Source organism: Oncorhynchus gorbuscha, linkage group LG01, assembly GCF_021184085.1.
Source record: "Oncorhynchus gorbuscha isolate QuinsamMale2020 ecotype Even-year linkage group LG01, OgorEven_v1.0, whole genome shotgun sequence".
In the NCBI taxonomy this organism is placed as follows: Eukaryota; Metazoa; Chordata; class Actinopteri; order Salmoniformes; family Salmonidae; genus Oncorhynchus; species Oncorhynchus gorbuscha.
The window spans coordinates 66,601,295-66,624,531 of record NC_060173.1 but is presented as its reverse complement, the minus strand read 5'-3'; the positions used below and the strand labels follow the sequence as shown (position 1 = coordinate 66,624,531).

General features: G+C 42.4%; 1 protein-coding gene across 3 annotated transcripts in view; it reads right to left on the bottom strand.

Annotated features, from left to right (window-relative positions):
- The window catches only part of LOC124041216 (melanophilin-like), a 109,749-nt gene that overhangs the window by 29,251 nt on the left and 57,261 nt on the right, over positions 1 to 23,237 (bottom strand). Inside the window, exons 6-9 of one of the 3 annotated variants that reach the window (XM_046358551.1) lie at positions 22,843 to 22,898; positions 15,250 to 15,348; positions 3,540 to 3,711; positions 2,320 to 2,591 (exon numbers count right to left, since the gene is read on the bottom strand). In XM_046358551.1, coding sequence (XP_046214507.1) covers positions 2,320 to 2,591; positions 3,540 to 3,711; positions 15,250 to 15,348; positions 22,843 to 22,898 — 599 coding nt within the window. The remainder of the gene's footprint in view (positions 1 to 2,319; positions 2,592 to 3,539; positions 3,712 to 15,249; positions 15,349 to 22,842; positions 22,899 to 23,237) is intronic. The other 2 variants (XM_046358557.1, XM_046358567.1) reach the window with 2 other exon arrangements.

Sequence of the window (23,237 nt, the reverse complement as noted above, 5' to 3'; positions counted from 1 at the left end):
AAAAACTCAATGTACTATTTTTATTTAGGTGGATTAAGTTAAGTTTCGCTATCACGTACGGATTTTATTTTTTACATCGTTTTGGTTTTTCAACCAGTCCAGCTGGTGGCGGCTATACACGCTGCTTTTTTGAAAGATGGCACGTAGTAGAAATGCAAAAGTGTTGCTCTCCACTTTCTGGAGGACCGAATTTTGAAATCAGCGGAATGAAATGCCAATTGGAATTAGAGTATGATAGCTAAGGAGATAGAGACAATTCTGGTGTTTGATTGCAAATATGCAGACGGAGTCAAAATGAGAACACTGAAAGATGTTGTATGAAACACCTGTCTCCGGATTACATCTTCAAACTAATAGCATCCCTGGCATACGAGAGGGAGAAGCGTCCATCCAGGTATACGGGTAAGATAGTCTATCTAGCTACATTTTCAGATATTATACCTTTTAACTTTGTCAGGTATTCATTTTCATTTTAAGTTAAAGTGTACTGTTAAGCTAGCTGGCTATCGTTAGCTGGCTGGCTCGCTAGCTAATGTTACGTGTATGATCTGTGTAGTAATATTATTTGTATCTTAGAGCCATTTGCATTGCTAGTTAAAGCCTAATGTTAGCTAGCTAGCTAACATTGAACCTGGTTGGTTAGATACCTGCAGATTCATGCAGGGTAGTAATGTTATGATTTGGGATTATGGTTCATTGTTTAGCGAGCTAACTAAATGTCTAAAGAAAAGACTCCACTATGCAAGTAACCATTTCAGTACACCTTCTGTATCCTGTGCACGTGACAAATAAACATCGATTTTATTTGATATAGTATGTGTTTACCAGAGACGGTAATGTGAAGAACATGACCTGCACTAAAGTCAAATTAGGATATAACGTTAGGCCAATGAGACAGTGTCCAAGTTCACATGTGAATCCTTAAAGAGATGGGTGGAGCTAAGGCTTTAGAGGGTGTGAACGATGCTGAATGGGTGTCAACAAAGTAGAGCTCTCCAGTAGGTTTACCAAAACATTTTAGCAACCAGGAAACAATTCAAATTTTAGCAAACAGGAAATGGCGTAGCGATTTCTCTATAGTACATCTAAGTAAAAGGTTTTCTGTTATTTGCGTTTCTTCTGCTCAGTTTTCTTGGGAAGTTGTGTCATTTCGCTCCAGTTCACACTGACAGTGTACCATCACTATCAGAAAACTCTGCAACGTCTGGTTCAATGACAATGTTCTTGTTACCCAAGTCAAGGATTTGATCCTCATCTGATTCATTTTCCGTCTTAGAGAGTCAGCTCGTCTTCCTCCAGAAAGAAGTAAATCACAACATTCTCAACAATCAAGGCTAGCCAGGAAGAATCCTTTGTTTCTCCATGAAAAATAAAACTAGCTAGTAACAATTTATTTTTCATTCATATTGACAGATCACCTATGAGTTTGTTATTGAGGCACATGAAAGTACACATGTTTAATAAGGCGTTTCTGCCCCCCGAAAAAATATCCTTTGAATTAGGAATGTCGGATTTACAGCACACTTGAGAGATCCAGACACATTTGTCAATAAAACAGATGAATGCAACTGTTTACGTCAAATTGTTTTGTGTTCTACTTGAAGCCTTGGTTGTCCTGAAAACTTAGTTGTGAGGCTAAATAGGGGTTGGACATGCAGATAATTGAAATGTCGATTTTTGCTGGAGTCTTGGGTCTGATAGGGTTAATCCCACTTTGTAACACAATAAAATGTTAAGAAATCCAAGGGGGGGGGGATATTTAGGATAGGCACTGTAAAGGTCGGAGTCAGTAGTAACATATGAATATGATGCAATATCCTCTTCTCCATATCTCCCTTCTAACAGCTGTGTCTCCACTCCATGTGTCACACTGATGTTGTTCCCTGTGTTGGTGGGGACCCTGGGTGAATGCTTGCATGAGAGTTTCAACGGAACTCAGCTCAAGCGATCACTTCCCGTCTATGTTACAGAACCAACATCCACTCTAAAGACAAGAGTTCAACGATCATGCAAGATAAAACACTCAGGTTGTGTTTACACAGGCAGTTCAAATCTGATATTTTGCCCAATTATTGACTCGAGCTGATCTGATTGGTCAAAGACCATTTAGTGGGAAAATATCAGAATTGGTCTGCCTGTGTAGACACAGCCTTACATACACTTAACCTGGCAAGACGGTTGGTCTCAATGGATGGTTAACTATTCATTATAGACATCCTGCAAACCTAGTTGGAGTCCCATGGTGTTTGTAGGTGTGTCATTTCCAATGTCATATACATCTGGCGGAGTGGAGCCCCTACGTGTGTCTGTGTCCTTTACCTGTGGCGGTGCCCCGTGGTTGAGGCTTTCCTGTGAGGAGAAGTGGCTGTGACTACGTCGGCGCGACGCCAGACGCTGGTACTGGCGCTGGTACTCTTCCTCTTCCTCCGAGTCCTCCAGGCCATACAGTTGTCCGCTGCTGCGAAGGTGCCCGTTGTTGGCACTGCCACACGAAGACTGGCTCATCCTGGACAAGGATCGTGCCCGCATCATCCAGTTCTCTGGGTACGGCACCTCGTCTGTCCGGATAGAGAGTTCATAGACGGGGGGGCCTAGTGAAGTTATTATTACGGAATCCATGTTCATGTAGAAAAGAGCAAGAGATGTTGTACCTAGTGTAATAATGTGTACCTTTTGGGTGATCCGTTATATTCTACTTCTAGCAGAGTGCATTCTTGCCAGAGTGCATTCTTGGTTCAAATAGTATTGGAGTACTGGAATACCATATTGAGTGCCAGATAGGTTGGATTTGCACTTTTTGGACTATTCTATTTTGCTCCAGGAAAGCTCAATCAAGCACAGCAAGGGTTGCAAAGCTACCAGTAATTTATCAAAGTAATCTATGGCAATCTATGGTAACTTTGGTCATTTGTACATAAATACATTTTTTTTAAAGTTATTCATATATAGTATTCAATTTTTATATCTATGTTCATATTGTCCATGAGTTTTGGTTCAAGACAAAATTGCCTAATTCATTTAAAAAGCATCTAATAAACAATGGCATTGTTTTCAATGAGATGCATCACTTCAATGTATTTACTTTTTTCACAACTGCCACCAGTTTGCCACCAAAACATTGGTTGTAAAAAAATATTTAATGTTGAAATCCTAATATTAAATCATTCATTTTTTAAATTTAAAAATCATCAAATTGTATTATTTTATATATTTTACGTGGCCACAGAGGGCCAGAGATAATCAGAAGTGATAATCTGAAGTACCCGAAAATGCCACTAGATGTCATCTGTTAAAATTCATTTGAAAAACTTGAACGTTCCCAAAGTTCTGGTAGTGTAATGGTAAACTTAAAAAGTTACAGTAATATACCCTCCCTTTGCAACCCTAAGAACAGCTAAGGCATTTAGGCTTGACCCTTGGCGCCATTGTATGCATGTACTTTGTGTCCTAATATCAATGAGCACATACACTTCTTCTATTGTATATATTAATGCATGTTAGTGGGGGAGTACGTCTAACACACATGGTGTAGTCCTCACCGAAGCGGGCCGGCTTGTCCAGCAGACTCATCCGGCGGCTGTGGAGGACCTCCGTGTTGAAGTCGGAGTGTCTCTCACCCTGCTCCTCCAGGATCTGCTGGAACATGCAGGCCATGTCGGCCTCGGCTGTCAGGGACTCCCGTGTGCCGCCCTCCAGACTGCTCTGTGGACTCTGGAGATATCACCACCACCATGTCAGTAATTCTCTAGGCAAGATTATTTTAGAAAACATTTGTTTTTCACTAATGTTTGTCATCGTGCCATTGTGGTGTTTTGAGCCCGGCTGTGCTAATTACAAACAAGCGCGAAAATTAGCTACCTTTAACCGTTCTACCAGAGTTTCACTGCGATTCTGCTAGTGGCCTGCGTCTATCAAAAATGATGCTGTGACCAAAGATTATCAGAGGGATTTGCAAACTGATGGGAAATCAATTTCCAGCTCTGAAGTGATGTAACAACCTAATGTTAGCTAGCTTGCTAGCCTAGCTGGGTAAGTCAGTTAGCGAACTTAACATCCTGTATTAAACCCTGAAAGCCATCAGCTAAGTTAAATCAAATAGCTATCTTTTGGCATACACAGTCAATCAAGGTAGCTTATGCCATGATACTGGTAATTTACTCATTGCTAGACTGTTAGCTACCTTCAGCAGATTAAACATGTTTGTTTGTTCTATCTTTGACTGACATTAGCTAACATTAGCTAGCTAATGTTAGTCTTATTTGGTATCTCAATTTGGTAGCCAACTATTACACCCTTGTTTGGAAAACACTCAATTACGAAACATATACTTTTTGAAATTGCTCTCTGTTTGTGGGTTGGTAGCAATGATGAATGTGTTTAAATCATCTATAGTTGGTTTGCTGACAATATTGAAATGTCCATGTTAGGTATGCTAAGCTAGCCAATCTAATAGAGATCAATACAATTAGTGGGGTGGCTAGATTGTGTATGGTTCTGTACTCTGTTGTAGGTGGTACAGAATCGGATTCCACCAACATGCGCTTCTAACCCCTAGCTCTGCACAAGGTGAAGGTAAGTTAGACAACATATTTACAAGCTAACGGTTAAAATAGCTGAATGTACAGTAAGCATGGTATCAACAGAAATTGGGTAGTGTTTGTATGGTTTGTGTTTGTTATGGGTAACAGGTGTTTAGAGGTAGCCTGAGAACCACAGAATACCTTCCAGACCATGTAATCAATTTAGTCTACCCCTCTTCTCTTTTTTACCCTTTCTTTTTGTAAAAATCACGTTATCTGGAGTCATTCCACAGTGCCCTGCTAAAAAATAACCCAAAGCGGGGGCATTTTGGGTACACAAGCATGAGGGAGTGGACACACCTTGCTGTTCTCAAGGGGCACTGAAAGGTATAACATGAAGACTACAATAGTAATGTCACAACCAACTCATTCTTCTGTCTGCAGATTCTCAAAACACAGCACAAAGACGAGTCTAAGAATAATACAAAAAACAAAAACATACAAACAATATATACAATAACAAATAAAACATTGTAATAATAATATATTGAATGCATTAACAGAAATAAACATAACCAAACAAACATTGTAGCTTAGAAATTATGGTAATTAATGGTAAACCTACTACTGGTGATACTGACTCCTGAACATCCCCCCCCCCCCCCATTTTACGCTGCTGCTACTCTGATTATTATCTATGCATAGTCATTTTAATAACTCTACCTACATGTACATTTTACCTCAATCACCTCGACTAACCGGTTCCCCTGCACATTGACTTTGTACCGGTACCCCTATATAGCCTCGCTATTGTTATTTTACTATTGCTCTTTTAAATGTTTTTATTTATTTCATCTTTATTTAACCAGGTAGGCTAGTTGAGAACAAGTTTTCATTTGCAACTGCGACCTGGCCAAGATAAAGCATAGCAATTCGACACATACAACAACACAGAGTTACACTTGGAATAAACAACACATACAGTCAATAATACAGTAGAAAAATAAGTCTATATACAATGTGAGCAAATGAGGTGAGATAAGGGAGGTAAAGGCAAAAAAGGCCATGGTGGCGAGGTAAATACAATATAGCGAGTACAGCACTGGAATGGTAGATTTGCAGTGGAATAATTTGCAAATTACAAATAGAAATAATGGGGTGCAAAGGAGCAAAAATAAATAAATAGCAGTAGGAGAAGAGGTAGTTGTTTGGGCTAAATGAAAGATGGACTATGTACACGTGCAGTAACCTGTGAGCTGCTCTGACAGATGGTGCTTAAAGCTAGTGCGGGAGATGTGTTTCCAGCTTCAGAGATTTTTGCAGTTCGTTCAAGTCATTGGCAACAATTTCGGCAGATAATTTTAGAAAGAGAGGGTCCTTACTCATTTGTAGGGGTCAAGATTTTGCAGCTCTTTCAGAACATCAACTATCTGGATTTGGGTGAAGGAGAAATGGTGGGGGCTTTGGTGGGTTGCTGTGGGCAGTGCAGGGCAGTTGACCGGGTTAGGGGTAGCCAGCCATAGAGAAATGCTTATTGAAATTCTCAATTATAGTGGATTTATTTCTGCCTTAGAGCAGTGGGCAGCTGGGAGGAGGTGCTCTTATTCTCCATGGACTTTACAGTGTCCCAGAACTTTTTTGAGTTAGTACTACAGAATACAAATTAATTTTAGGAAAGCTAAGGCTAGCTTTTTACATTTACATTTACGTCATTTAGCAGACGCTCTTATCCAGAGCGACTTACAAATTGGTGCATTCACCTTATGACATCCAGTGGAACAGTCACTTTACAATAGTGCATTTAAATCTTAAGGGGGGGGTGAGAAGGATTACTTATCCTATCCTAGGTATTCCTTAAAGAGGTGGGGTTTCAGGCGTCTCCGGAAGGTGGTGATTGACTCCGCTGTCCTGGCGTCGTGAGGGAGTTTGTTCCACCATTGGGGGGCCAGAGCAGCGAACAGTTTTGACTGGGCTGAGCGGGAACTGTACTTCCTCAGTGGTAGGGAGGCGAGCAGGCCAGAGGTGGATGAACGCAGTGCCCTTGTTTGGGTGTAGGGCCTGATCAGAGCCTGGAAGTACTGAGGTGCCGTTCCCCTCACAGCTCCGTAGGCAAGCACCATGGTCTTGTAGCGGATGCGAGCTTCAACTGGAAGCCAGTGGAGAGAGCGAAGGAGCGGGGTGACGTGAGAGAACTTGGGAAGGTTGAACACCAGACGGGCTGCGGCGTTCTGGATGAGTACGCCGCAATTTGGTGAGAAGGGAGGTAAAGGAAAAAAAAGGCCATGGTGGCAAAGTAAATACAATATAGCAAGTAAAACACTGGAATGGTAGTTTTGCAATGGAAGAATGTGCAAAGTAGAAATAAAAATAATGGGGTGCAAAGGAGCAAAATAAATAAATAAATTAAATACAGTTGGGAAAGCGGTAGTTGTTTGGGCTAAATTATAGGTGGGCTATGTACAGGTGCAGTAATCTGTAAGATGCTCTGACAGTTGGTGCTTAAAGCTAGTGAGGGAGATAAGTGTTTCCAGTTTCAGAGATTTTTGTAGTTCGTTCCAGTCATTGGCAGCAGAGAACTGGAAGGAGAGGCGGCCAAAGAAAGAATTGGTTTTGGGGGTGACTAGAGAGATATACCTGCTGGAGCGTGTGCTACAGGTGGGAGATGCTATGGTGACCAGCGAGCTGAGATAAGGGGGGACTTTACCTAGCAGGGTCTTGTAGATAACATGGAGCCAGTGGGTTTGGCGACGAGTATGAAGCGAGGGCCAGCCAACGAGAGCGTACAGGTCACAATGGTGGGTAGTATATGGGGCTTTGGTGACAAAACGGATTGCACTGTGATAGACTGCATCCAATTTGTTGAGTAGGGTATTGGAGGCTATTTTGTAAATGACATCGCCAAAGTCGAGGATTGGTAGGATGGTCAGTTTTACAAGGGTATGTTTGGCAGCATGAGTGAAGGATGCTTTGTTGCGAAATAGGAAGCCAATTCTAGATTTAACTTTGTATTGGAGATGTTTGATATGGGTCTGGAAGGAGAGTTTACAGTCTAACCAGACACCTAAGTATTTGTAGTTGTCCACGTATTCTAAGTCAGAGCCGCCCAGAGTAGTGATGTTGGACAGGCGGGTAGGTGCAGGTAGCGATCGGTTGAAGAGCATGCATTTAGTTTCACTTGTATTTAAGAGCAATTGGAGGCCACGGAAGGAGAGTTGTATGGCATTGAAGCTTGCCTGGAGGGTTGTTAACACAGTGTCCAAAGAAGGGCCGGAAGTATACAGAATGGTGTCGTCTGCGTAGAGGTGGATCAGGGACTCACCAGCAGCAAGAGCGACCTCATTGATGTATACAGAGAAGAGAGTCGGTCCAAGAATTGAACCCTGTGGCACCCCCATAGAGACTGCCAGAGGTCCGGACAGCAGACCCTCCGATTTGACACACTGAACTCTATCAGAGAAGTAGTTGGTGAACCAGGCGAGGCAATCATTTGAGAAACCAAGGCTGTCGATTCTGCCGATGAGGATGTGGTGGTTGACAGAGTCGAAAGCCTTGGCCAGATCAATGAATACGGCTGCACAGTAATGTTTCTTATCGATGGCGGGTAAGATATCGTTTAGGACCTTGAGCGTGGCTGAGGTGCACCCATGACCAGCTCTGAAACCAGATTGCATAGCAGAGAAGGTATGGTGAGATTCGAAATGGTCGAAATGGTAATCTGTTTGTTGACTTGGCTTTCGAAGACCTTAGAAAGGCATGGTAGGATAGATATAGGTCTGTAGCAGTTTGGGTCAAGAGTGTCCCCCCCTTTGAAGAGGGGGATGACCGCAGCTGCTTTCCAATCTTTGGGAATCTCAGACGACACGAAAGAGAGGTTGAACAGGCTAGTAATAGGGGTGGCAACAATTTCGGCAGATCATTTTAGAAAGAAAGGGTCCAGATTGTCTAGCCCGGCTGATTTGTAGGGGTCCAGATTTTTCAGCTCTTTCAGAACATTAGCTGAATGGATTTGGGAGAAGGAGAAATGGGGAAGGCTTGGGCGAGTTGCTGTTGGGGGTGCAGTGCTGTTGACCGGGGTAGGAGTAGCCAGGTGGAAAGCATGGCCAGCCGTAGAAAAATGCTTATTGAAATTCTCAATGATGGTGGATTTATCAGTGGTGACAGTGTTTCCTATCTTCAGTGCAGTGGGCAGCTGGGAGGAGGTGTTCTTATTCTCCATGGACTTTACAGTGTCCCAGAACTTTTTTGAGTTAGTGTTGTAGGAAGCAAATTTCTGCTTAAAAAAGCTAGCCTTGGCTTTTCTAACTGCCTGTTTATAACGGTTTCTAGCTTCCCTGAACAGCTGCATATCACGGGGGCTGTTCGATGCTAATGCAGAACGCCATAGGATGTTTTTGTGTTGGTTAAGGGCAGTCAGGTCTGGGGAGAACCAAGGGCTATATCTGTTCCTGGTTCTAAATTTCTTGATTGGGGCATGTTTATTTAAGATGGTTAGGAAGGCATTTAAAAAAAATATCCAGGCATCCTCTACTGACGGGATGAGATCAATATCCTTCCAGGATACCCCGGCCAGGTCGATTAGAAAGGCCTGCTCGCTGAAGTGTTTCAGGGAGCGTTTTACAGTGATGAGTGGAGGTCGTTTGACCGCTGACCCATTACGGATGCAGGCAATGAGGCAGTGATCGCTGAGATCTTGGTTGAAGACAGCAGAGGTGTATTTAGAGGGGAAGTTGGTTAGGATGATATCTATGAGGGTGCCCGTGTTTAAGGCTTTGGGGGGGTACCTGGTAGGTTCATTGATAATTTGAGTGAGATTGAGGGCATCAAGTTTAGATTGTAGGATGGCTGGGGTGTTAAGCATGTTCCAGTTTAGGTCGCGTAGCAGCACGAGCTCTGAAGATAGATGGGGGGCAATCAGTTCACATATGGTGTCCAGAGCACAGCTGGGGGCACAGGGTGGTCTATAGCAGGCGGCAACGGTGAGAGACTTGTTTTTAGAGAGGTGGATTTTTAAAAGTAGAAGTTCAAATTGTTTGGGTACAGACCTGGATAGTAGGACATAACTCTGCAGGCTATCTTTGCAGTAGATTGCAACACCGCCCCCCTTTGGCAGTTCTATCTTGTCTGAAAAAGTTGTAATTTGGAATTTAAATTTCAAAATTTTTGGTGGTCTTCCTAAGACAGGATTCAGACACAGCTAGAAAATCCGGGTTGGCAGAGTGTGCTAAAGCAGTGAATAGAACAAACTTAGGGAGGAGGCTTCTAATGTTAACATGCATGAAACCAAGGCTATTACGGTTACAGAAGTCATCAAAAGAGAGCGCCTGGGGAATAGGAGTGTAGCTAGGCACTGCAGGGCCTGGATTCACCTCTACATCACCAGAGGAACATAGGAGGAGAAGAATAAGGGTACGGCTAAAAGCAATAAGAATTGGTCGTCTAGAACGTCTGGAACAGAGAGTAAAAGGAGGTTTCTGGGGGCGATAAAATAGCATCAAGGTATAATGTACAGACAAAGGTATGGTAGGATGTGAATACAGTGGAGGTAAACCTAGGTATTGAGTGATGAAGAGAGAGATATTGTCTCTAGAAACATTGAAACCAGGAGATGTCATTGCATGTGTGGGTGGTGGAACTAATAAATTGGATAAGGTATAGTGAGCAGGACTAGAGGCTCTACAGTGAAATAAGCCAATAAACACTAACCAGAACAGCAATGGACAAGACATATTGACATTAAAGAGAGGCATCCTTAGTCGAGTGATCAAGAGAGTCCAGTGAGTGGAGTGGTTGGTTTGGGGGTCACGGCGATTTAGACAGCTAGCCAGGACATCGGTAGCAAGCTAGCATAGGATGGAGGTCTGTTGTTAGCCACCTCTTGCGTTCCGTCAGTAGATTAGTGGGGTTCCGTGTGGTAGAGGGGATTAGTCCAAATCACACAAAAAAAACAAAAAAAACAACAAAAAAACAATAGATATAGTTATAGAGGCCCAAGAAGAAACATAATAATAATAAAAATAAATAAATTGTCCGATTGTCTATTCTGAGAGCAGCCGGTAAGACAGCTAACGGTTAGCAGGCCGCAGATGGGCGTTCAGGTAACGTCGCGACGGAGGAGCCAGCCGGATCTCCTTCGGGTAGATAACGTCGGCAGTCCAGTTGTGAAGGCCCGGTGGGGCTCCGCGTAGGCAGTAAAATGGGTCCGGATAGGTGACTGCAGCCCAGGAGTGATTGACGGAGCTCAGGAGTGATTGACGGAGCTCAGGAGTGATTGACGGTGCGGGCTAGCTCCGGAGTAATTGATGTTTGCTCCGGAATCGACGAGAGCAGATAGACACACGGATAGCAGCTAGCTAGCTGTGAGATCCGGGAATGAATGTCCAGAGAGCAGTTGAAATCCAAGGACATGGAGAGAAAAATTGTGGTCCGGTATGTTCCGTTCCGAGCCGCGCTGCGCCGTACAAAACTGGCGATAGATTTGAGCTAAAGGATAGCTGATGACCACAAACCGTGGTTAGCTGAATACTAACGATACTAACTATTTGCCAGTAAAGAAGCTAACTAGCTTCTGAACTAGCTTCTGGTTAGTTTCTGGCTAGCTTCTTGGAGTTTCTGGCTAGCTTCTGGCTAGCTTCTTGGAGGATTGCAGATTTGAGGTAAATAATACTTATTTATAAATATAAATTGGTGAGGCGGGTTGCAGGAGAGTGTTTTGAAGATGAGTTGATGGAAAATAAAAATAAAATGTATGTGAAAAAAAAATGAGGAGAGAGATATAGTCTCTAGAGACGTTTAACCCAGGTGATGTCATCGCATATGTAGGAGGTGGAACAACATGGTTGGCTAAGGCATATTGAGCAGGGCTAGAGGCTCTACAGTGAAATAAGACAGTAATCACTAACCAGGACAGTAATGAACGAGGCATATTGATATTAGAGAGAGGCATGCGTAGCCAAGTGAACATATGGGTCCAGTGAGTGGTTGGGCTGACTGGGGACACGGAGATTCAGACAGTTAGCAGGCCGATGCTAACAAGCTAACAGTTAGTAGGCCGGGGCTAAACAAGCTAGCAGTTAGCAGACTGGGGCCGGAAAGCTAGCAGTTAGCAGACCGGGTTTGCAAGCAAGCAGTTAGCAGGGGCTAGCAGATCGGGGCAGGCAAACTAGCAGCACTTTAATTATTTGTTACTTTTATTTAAGGTATTTTTCTTAACTGCATTGTTGTTTAAGGGATGTAAGTAAGCATTTCACTGTAAGGTGAATGTGACAAATAACATTGGATTTGACTGATGTGCCATCCATGTGGCCTCTGCAAGAGATTAGTCCACTCAGACAGGCGTGAGTCAGACGGGTGTCTAGTGTGCCAGAATTTTTATAAATATATTAGCCACTACTCGAATAAAAAAATATCAGTCGACCAAAACCAAACAATCGACCAGTTGACTAAATGGGGTCAGCCCTACCAATTAAAACCAATTAGTGTAAAAACTATCAGAATTGGGCTGCCTGTGTAAACTCAGCCAGTGTGGCTCAGCTTAAGACAATGACGAACACACAGCAGACTGCTGAGGGGAGGATGGCTCATAATAAATGTCCGGAATGGAGCAAATGGAATGAGATTTGATGGATACGATCTTTGAAATCGTTGCATTTATATTTTTGTTCAGTGTAGAGCACTAAGACTATCTGTTTATCCATGGATAATTCCCTCAATTACCTCGACTATCCTGTGTCCCCCGCATATTGACTCTGTACCAGTACACCCTGTATATAGCCCCTGTATTTAGCCTACTGTTATTTTATTGTTGATACTTAATTATTTGTTATTTTTCTTTACTTTTTTAAATTTTTTTATATATAAATATATATATAAAAAATTCTCCCCAGTTTATTTGAGTAAATACTTGCTTAACATGTATTCTTCTTATTGTTGGTTAACCTGTTGTATTCAGCGCATGTGACAAATACAATTTGATTCGATTTGATTTGATGAAGTGTGGCACCAAAAGTCTTACTAGTATTACCGGCTTAGTACACAAGGGGGCGCCAAAAAACTTAAAATAACTTTGGGCATCTTCCTAGAATGCTAACAAAATTAGCACAAGTAATATAGAATTTCAATGGAGGTTGCTAATGGGCACAAACGAAAATAAACTATTTACAGAGACAGGCAATCTAGCTCATAAAGTTGTACATATATAGGTAAGAGTTACCAAATGTCATTTTTGTTGAATTTGGACATTTACAAGCGAATGTAATTGAAAGACATTGTGCACATTAACAAAGTTTTGAAGCAAGCTTATCTGCTCTGAAGTAGCATGTGTACACACTGTGTCTGTCTGGAGTCCCTAGGGCAATGGGCCTGCCTGCTCTGCTTGGAGCAGATGGGGGAGGAATAGACAGGCTGAGAATGGAGAGAAAAAAAGGCAAGCAAATCAAAAGATGTCAGTGGCAGCTGTATAGATAACTAATTCAAAAGGCTTTGACTTCTCAAACACAGGAGAAAGCTTACACAATATGATGCCCCATCACCTTATTCAGTCAGTAACTTACTTAGATAACTAGCAAGTTAAACTTAGGAGTTGTGTTTAATGCATAATTCTTAATTTTTCACACGGGAAAAATATCAAACGAGTAAGAAATACATTACTGCGCTTTGTAAACGCTGATCTAAAATGCTTCTTATTGTAATTTCTGCTCTGCATCAGACTAACTTTGTGCATCTGTTGCACTTCTCCCCACTTGGATGAGAATTCACCGAATGGGCATTCTGTCAGCCGACAGAATGTAGCTTTTATCTTCTACTTGGTAGGCCTACTTTTTTTCTCGGTATAGCCAGCCTACTTTTTTCTCAGTATAGCCAGCCTACTTTTTTCTCGGTATAGCCAGCCTACTTTTTTCTCGGTATAGCCAGCCTACTTTTTTCTCGGTGTAGCCAGCCTACTTTTCTCTGGTAAAATTCCAGATGAACTTTAAACAAAATATTAGGACATGCAGCTGGCTACATTACTTCTATGATGAACAGAAAAATGATGGCCATGCATCGTTTTTGCAAGCTCAATGTGTGGCTGCCAGCCAAATAACTTTGCACTTCTGTTGTCATTTAATGAAAATGAAGTTTTCTGTCAAATGTGTTGCACTAATGTATTTTCTGTGAAGGAAAACTATAGTTGCACTTTCCTGCTCACTCTATTAAAGCAAAAAAAAAAAAAAAACTCTGTTGACTTTCAATATAAATCATGTCCCCTGCCAATACACAGCTGGACTCACCCGCTCCCGCTTTCACCCTTTGTGCTATTTACAAACATATGACTGGTTCAATTGCTCTGGGGAATTATGGTAAGCTTCATAATGGAAAATAATGTGACAGGTGAAATGAGGACTGTGGTCTACTTTATCTCCTAATGTATTGCACAAGTTGACACCAGGTATTTACTTCAAAAGTAGCTACAAATACAACAACATATTGAACAACTTCAAATAAAAACTTAATGTTATTGGTTTATTGAAAAACCATCCCCTGGCTATTTCAAATACCCAGGTATATAGGCCCTGAAAATTGTCAAAGATTCCAGCCACCCTAGTCATAGACTGTTCTCTCCGCTACCACATGGCAAGCAGTACCGGAGCGCCACGTCTAGGTCCAAGAGACTTCTAAACAGCTTCTACTCCCAAGCCATAAGACTCCTGAACATCTAGTCAAATGGCTACCCAGACTATTCACATTGCCCCCTCCCCTCTCCACATCACTGCCATTCTCTGTTTTCATCTATGCATAGTCACTTTAATTAACTCTATGTACATACTACCTCAACTAACCGGTGCTCCTCCACATTGACCGGCACCCCCCCTGTATATAATGTTATTTTTTTACTGCTCCTCTTTAATTACTTGTTACTTTTATCTCTTATTCTTATCTGTATCTTTTGAAACTGCACTGTCGGTTAGGGGCTCTTAAGTAAGCATTTCACTGTAAGGTGAAACTACTACACCTGTTGTATTCGGTGCATGTGACTAATAACATTTGATTTGATATATAAGGTATACGGCCCAAGCCTATTAACAACAGTTACAATAACTAATTGACAATAAACTAAAGCAGTCAGGATATTGTACCTTCTTACAATCCCTTGTATTTACAAAGTGCAGACCTGTTGCTCACAAAAAATGCCATGTTAGCCCTAGCACATAAAGTCAAGTGGTTTAGATTGGTCTGGAGATATTTTGAGCCTCCCCTAGGGTATCTGGCTGGTACAATGTGATTGTTTTATTGAATCAAGCTCAAATGTGTTCCAGACTTGATAGCGCAACTCAACATTCACAGTTAAGAATTATTTTCCACTTTGAAAGCGAAACCAGAGGAACCATGCTGACTAGACTGCATGAATAAAACAATAGATATAGAAATATGGCCAATTTAATATAGTTACTGGATTAAAGTTCATGCCAAGAAAGACACTACTGTGTGTGTGAGTTTGGTTTTATTATCCTTGTGGGGACCAGAAGCCCCGACAAGGATAGTAAAACAAGTAAAATTAAAACTATTTTAGGCATAGCGATTAGTGTTAGGGAAAATATTATTTTTTAATGGGAATCAATTGTTTGGTCCCCACAAAGATAGTAAAACAAACATGTGTGTCTGTGTATGTATTTACGTATGCATTTTTATTTTTACAAGCCAGGGCTATGAGAGAGTCTAAGGGAGACAGAGGACTTTCTCTTCCAGTCAGTACCTGACAGGATTCTTGTCGAGACAGAGAGAGGGTGGAGTAGTTAAGGTCCAGACCGAAGTCGACGGGGTGCACAGTGAGCAGTCGCTTGGTCGTTTTCATCTTCAAAAGAGTAGAGATAAAGACATCATCACACATAGAACCAGGAGAGCGGAGAGGAGACAGGGAGGACACCAAAGATGGGTAAAGGCAGTGAGTAGTGGCAACTCTCCACTAATAAGAACTACTGAGACACACTCAAGAGCCCCGGTTCCCCTCCAGAGCTATTGAGGGAGCTCAAGATCGAGAACCTTATACCTGGAATGCAACCTTTCCTCTTAATGTGTACCCCAGTGGGGTTAGCATTGGTCCAATAAGCATTACCATGCTGACATGTTTTTTAGGAAGATGATCCTTTTACTGAATGTGACAACAGATGTTTGTTCTTCTTTCCAATACTGTACGAGTCAATAAGGCTCAGTTGGTAGAACACAGCACTTGCAATGCCAAGGACATGGGTTTGATAAGTGTTTGCTAAATGACGGATATTATGCAGGCCATGCAAATGCATTATTCCCATGGCTCTGGGTGGGCTGCCATACGTTGAATGACAATGAGGACGACGTTCCCTGAGTAAATATCACCATTTGATGTAAATATCACCATAAGTTTGTTGCTGTGGTCATTTATGGGAGATGGTGTCACATTTCCTTTTTTGGAATAACAAAGGATCACCATATGCTAAACTGAGGCTCTTGAATGTTGGATTTGAGTTGTTTCAGAAATGAACAGTACATAAGCAGAAAAAAACATTTCACCCAACTACACTGGCTCATGTCAGATTCAAATGACTTGTTCTGCTCACACCACTTGAGGGTGCTGTCCCTCTCTATCTTTCCCAAGGTAACCAAAGCAGGAAATGCTGGAAAGACCATGCTAAAGTTGTGGTCATAAACATGAAAACAGAAGTATTCACTATCACTTCAATTGCAACAACAAAATTAGGTTTAAATCATAGGCTAAATGGACATGGACTAGCAAGTGTCTTCACTGACATTTTCAACCTCTCCCTGTCCGAGTCTGTAATACCAACATGTTTTAAGCAGACCACCATAGTGCCTGTGCCCAAGAACACTTAAGATAACCTGCCTAAATGACTACCGACCCGTAGCACTCAAGTCTGTCGCCATGCAGTGCTTTGAAAGGCTGGTCATGGCTCACATCAACACCATCATCTCAGAAACCCTAGACCCACTCCAATTTGCATACCGCCACAACAGTGCCACAGATGATACAGTCTCTATTGCACTCCACACTGCCCTTTCCCACCTGGATAGAAGGAACACCTATGTGAGAATGCTGTTCATTGACTACAGCTCAGCGTTCAACACCACAGTGCCCTCAAAGCTCATCAATAAGCTAAGGACCCTGGGACTAAACACTTCACTCTGCAACTGGATCCTAGACTTCCTGACGGCTGCCCCCAGGTGGTAAGGGTAGGTAACACATCCGCCAAGCTGATCCTCATCACAGGGTCCCCTCAGGGGGGCGTGTTCAGCCCCCTCCTGTACTCCTTGTTCACTCATGATTGCATGGCCAGGCACGACTCCAACACCATCATTCATTTATCCAAGATGGCGTAGCAGTCAAACGTCTTTGTCTCGTCGTGTCCCGTGTATATATCTTTTTTCTTCGTATATATTGTTTATACACTGCTCAAAAAAATAAAGGGAACACTTAAACAACACAATGTAACTCAAGTCAATCACACTTCTGTGAAATCAAACTGTCCACTGAGGAAGCAACACTGATTGACAATAAATTTCACATGCAAAATGACCTCCAGCAGGCCACAAATGTACATGTGTCTGCTCAAACGGTCAGAAACAGACTCCATGAGGGTGGTATGAGGGCCCAACGTCCACAGGTGGGGGTTGTGCTTACAGCCCAACACCGTGCAGGACGTTTGGCATTTGCCAGAGAACACCAAGATTGGCAAATTCGCCCTGTGCTCTTCACAGATGACAGCAGGTTCACACTGACCACATGTGACAGACGTGACAGAGTCTGGAGACGCTGTGGAGAACGTTCTGCTGTCTGCAACATCCTCCAGCATGACCGGTTTGGCGGTGGGTCAGTCATGGTGTGGGGTGGCATTTCTTTGGGGGGCCGCACAGCCCTCCATGTGCTCGCCAGAGGTAGCCTGACTGCCATTAGGTTCCCGAGATGAGATCCTCAGACCCCTTGTGAGACCATATGATGGTGCGGTTGGCCCTGGGTTCCTCCTAATGCAAGACAATGCTAGACCTCATGTGTCAGCAGTTCCTGCAAGAGGAAGGCATTGATGCTATGGACTGGCCCACCCGTTCCCCAGACCTGAATCCAATTGAGCACATCTGGGACATCATGTCTCGCTCCATCCACCAACGCCACGTTGCATCACAGACTGTCCAGGAGTTGGCGGATGCTTTAGTCCAGGTCTGAGAGGAGATCCCTCAGGAGACAATCCGCCACCTCATCAGGAGCATGCCCAGGCGCTGTAGGGAGGTCATACAGGCACGTGGAGGCCACACACACTACTGAGCCTCATTTTGACTTGTTTTAAGGACATTACATCAAAGTTGGATCAGCCTGTAGTGGGGTTTTCCACTTTAATTTAGAGTGTGACTCCAAATCCAGACCTCCATGGGTTGATAAATTTGATTTCCATTGATCATGTAAGTCGCTTTGGATAAAAGCGTCTGCTAAATGGCATATATTATTATTATTATTATTATCATTTTTGTGTGATTTTGTTGTCAGCACATTCTACTATGTAAAGAAAAAATTATTTAATAAGAATATTTCATTCATTCAGATCTAGGATGTGTTATTTTAGTTTTCCCTTTATTTTTTGGGGCAGTGTATTTCTAACCTACTCTCCCGCAACCCACTTCACCCAATGTGGTATAGATCTATTTTCTATACTTTAGAACGGGAACCCCCAACAGAAGCTAGCCAGCTAACTAAGTCAGTTAGCCACTGCTAGCGGTCATCGGCTAACCTCAGCCCGGACAACTCCTGTCAGTCTGCACAGCGCGATTCAACGCAGAGCATATCGGACTGCTTTTTCTCAAAAACATCTACCACATCTCTGGATTCCAACCGCAAGCCCTGAACCTTTTCACCTGGATCATTGCAGCTAGCTTGCTGCTATCCGAGTGGCTACTCCTGTCTAACGTCTCTGTCCCGAAACAAGCACCAGTTAGCCTGGAGCTAGCCTCGTGCTAAGCCCATCTCCTGGCTAGTTAAAGAAGTCCATCAGCCAATTACTTGGGCTACAATACATATTTTGCCAATTGGCCTGGACCCTTTTACTGCCTACACGAAGCCCAGCCGATCAATCACAACTGGTCTACCGACGTAAACGTCCGAGGGGGCTTCAACAGACTCTTCCGTCACGACGTCCGATAAGGCTCCTTCTGCTAGCCTGCTAGGCCAGGCCCGCTAGCTGTCTGAATCGCCGTGTCTCCAGCTTGCCTAGCTACTCACTGCACCCTATGATCACTCGGTTATGCATGCCTCTCCCTAATGTCAATATGTCTTGTCCATTGCCACTTTAATTAACTCTCATGTACATACTACCTCAACTAACCGGTGCTCCTCCACATTGACCGGCACCCCCCCCCGTATGTAATGTTATTTTTTTACTGCTCCTCTTAATTACTTGTTACTTTTATCTCTTATCCGAATTTTTTGAAACTGCACTGTCGGTTAGGGGCTCTTAAGTAAGCATTTCACTGTAAGGTCTACTACACCTGTTGTATTCGGCGCATGTGACTAATTTGATTTGATATGTGGTATTACATTTCTAAACTTTGACACAATGGCCCATATTCACAAAGCATCTCAGAGTAGTAGTGCTGATCTAGGATCAGGTCCCCTGCTTTAATAATTAATTATTGTTTAAAAGGAAAAACTGATCTTAGATCAGCAATCCTACACTAAGATGCTTTGTGGATATGGGCTCGCGCGCCGCCCCCCGCTGTCCATGTGATCTTATTCATTATGATCTAAAAGACAAAACTAATCCTAGATAAACACTCCAACTCAACACTGTAAATATGAGCCAATGATTATTGTGTCAGCAGACAATGAGAGAAAGTGCTTAGTTTTGGTTATTCATTGTGATTTGGAACTAAACAACCAATCTAGACTGTACAACAGTCATAACAAAAACCAGCAGGAGACACTTCAAGGTCTCTCTCACACTTTCTCATACACTTGACGTTTCTGGGGCTTGCGTCCCAAAAGGCAACCTATTACCTATGTAGTGCACTACTATTAACCGGGGCCCAAAGGGCTTTGGTTAAAAGAAGGGTTTTTGGGATACAACCTGGGACTCTTTAATGTGTGTCATGATCTATGACAGCCTGGTATTTATTTATCAATAATGCACCGGGCCAGCGCTGACTCTGCAATGCCTTAACCCTGACCAGGTGCTCATCAGGGTTAAGGGTCAGCAAAAATGACCAGATATATAAATCATCTCAACTGTTAAACTTCATGAAGGGGCCTTGCAGAGTGGTTTAAGGCAATGCATCGAGGTGCTAGTTGTGCCACTAGAGATTCTGGGTTCGAGTCCAGGCTCTGTCGCAGCCGGCCGTGACCAGGAGACCAATAATTGACCCAGCGTCGTCCGGGTTAGGCCGGCAACAATGTTCTTCTCCCATCGCGCACTAGTGACTCCTGTGATGGGCCGGGCGCAGTGCATGCTGACATGGCACGGTGTTTCCTCTGACACATTGTTGCGGCTGGGCATTGTGTCAAGAATCAATGGTTGGTTTGTGTTTCGGAGGACGCACGGCTCTCAACCTTCACCTCTCCCGAGTCCGTACGGGAGTTGCAGCGATGAGACAAGACTGTAACTTCCATTTGGATACCACGAAATTGGGGAGAAAAAGGGGGTAAACATTTTGTTTAATAAAAATAATAATATAAATGAGGATTTAATTATTTATTTTTTAATATAAATAAAGATGAGTGATTCTATGGTTTAGATCGCCTAGCTTACGCCAATGATACAGAAGCTGCTACATAATATATATAATATTTATGCCATTTAGCAGATGCTTTTGTCCTAAGAAACTTATAGTCACGCTTGTATACATTTTACATATGGGTTGTCCTGGGAATCGAACACAATCCTAGCAGTGCAAGTGACATGATTTACCAACTGAGCCATACAGGACCACATAGCTTTCACGTAGGACCAATTAAATGACTTATGGTTGATAGCCCATAGTTTAGGAAAGGATGAAATGTTATAAGGGGCTGTACAAACATGTCCACTTTTTGAAGTCTGAATTCGCCTTTACTTGCACACAGGGATGTCTCAACCATAAACATAAGGTGTCTCTAACACTCAAGAAGACCTGTACAAGCAACTTAACCCTCATACTACCAACATATTATACATACATGGATTACCAACTGGGATCATTTTGACCCCAAGAAGAAACTATTTGAAAAAGTAACAATCATAGCCAAATATCAACTTCATTCTTAGAAAAACATAAGTGGAAATCATTTTATCAGAAATAAAGAATAACCAAAACAGACTTATTTCGGCTAAATTACAGGTCATTTGTATATTCTGTCAAATGAAAATATATATTTCCCTGTACATTAAATAATGTACAGCTTTTGGTAAGACTTTATTTGGACATGCCACCTGTAGAGACTATCAGTAACATTTCAACTAATTATCTACTAACCCTAACCTAACCTTAAGCCTTACCCTAACCGTAACCTTAGGAAGCAGTTGCTTATCAACGAATAGTATGACCTGATGATCTGTACAGCATCTACAGATGGACTATCCAAATAAAGCCTGACCCATCTTTTTTTCCATATTACAAATCAACATATGCACTAAAAAGATAATTTGATTGATTTGAAATGAAACAGTAGGGAGCCGGTCTCGAACCCTCAACCTTCAACCCCAAGGTCTGGAGCGCTGTCGACTGTGCCGTAAAAGCATGCTTGAGCGGTAGAGTTGATTTCCGCGCTTATAAAGCCAGGGTCGTTACACTACTCCCTCCTTTCAAAGAGCGTGTCCTCGCGCTAGCTTGCGACTCTACGTCTTACAGGAAAGCGCTCACCGGCCAAGCACACGCACTGTCGTGGATGCAAGGTCCGATCCCTTCTGACACTAATGTAATGAAACAGCAGGGAGCAGGTCTCGAACCCTCGACCTTCTAGCCCGAGGTCTGGCGCGCTATCGACTGTGCCGCAAAAGCATCCTCGAGCGGCAGAGTCGATTTCCGCGCTTATAAACTCAGGGTCGTTGCACTATTATCATTTTTGGGGCGGTACACCAACATTTTTTAATATACTTAATTTTATTGACAAAAGTGATCCATCCATTGATCGCGAGAGGAAATTACAAAGAATATGCCTTTGTTTTCTTTATTTACTTACCCCAAAGCCAGCTGTCAACCTATGGCAGGATGATTCAAAAAGCATGCTCAAACTAAATGTTATAGCAACCCAAATATCATATCAACACGTTGCATATATAGAATATTTGAAGATATTTTGGGAATTCTGGTATTTATATAACATTTACCGTAGAAAAACTATTTTTCTGAGAATACACACCAATACAGCACTATGTGTACATTTAGAGGGTAGCTGGTAATTATGTCCCCAGATAAACTTAGATTCAAATAAAGGTCCTATTTACCAAATTACTATAGGCTGAATTAGGTGTTTTTGGCTGGGGACAAAATGACCCCAAAGGACTTTTCTTTCTTCTTTCTAATCCATTTGAATACAGAAACACTAAACAATGATTTAGTTTCGTTAAGAACAAGTTGATTGACCAAGTCATGAAATATTGGAAGAATTGATAAACCATCTTTGGGCTATGATAAAAAATATGCCTCTGGGGTCAAAACACCCAGTCTGTAGTATGAGGGTTAAAATAAACATATAAAACTTAAGACATAAAGCAGGTACTGTAGAGAAACTAGGTTTTCATTTGTGTATACATGTTACTATGTGTCAAGGTCTCAATGATTCAGCGTGGATTACCATTGAGAAGACCCAGCCACATTTAAAATGATATACTGCTGTATGCACACTAATGAGTCACTGTTCATTTTACATTTTGTGTTTGTTTTATGGATATGGAACGTACAGTATAACACAAATAAACGTTTCCCATAATTGTTCATAGGGTAAGGTTGCACATGTGTGTTCTAGCCTAGCACAAGCACAACAGACTCAACTATTCCTCGTGACCCTGTTAGTTGAATCGCAGGGCTGGAATAAAAATGTGCAACACTCGGGCACACCCGAGGACCCAAGCTAAGAAACACTGCCATAGAGGGATGTCTTCTACCCACCAACATAAACAGTCAAGGACACAATTGACTGATTAACACTATAGGGCCAACCCGAACCATACTGTGCTGGCTCTGATATTTTCTCTCACATTGTCCTTTCGCGAACAGTTCCAGCAACTTTGGTGTATGTGAACCCAGGCCAGCCCAGTATAGTTTGGCTTGGCTCGGTAGTGTGAAAAAGGTAAGACTGTAATTCAAGAAGTCAGGAATTGAGAGTGGGCAATACCATTCTGTAGTGTCGTCCATCTGCCATGGTGTCCATGTTGTTCTCATCGTAGAGATCTGATGAGGAGGGAGAAGTGTCTCGTGTGAGTTACATTTTTTTTTTTCAATTCCATAAGACTTCAATTATCTCTCAAAAAGCAACTGTGCTGGGCAAAACAGTGCACGTTTAAATACATTAAGTACATGCATAAACACATTACATAATAAAGTGCCTTCAGAAAGTATTCACTTTTCCACAATTTGTTGTGTTACAGCCTGAATTTAACGTTGATTACATTTAGATTTGGTGTCACTAGCCTACACACAATACCCTATAATGTCAAAGTGGAATTATGTTTTTTGAGCCATTCAATCCCTTTGTTATTGCAAGCATGAATAAGTTCAAGAATAAAAATG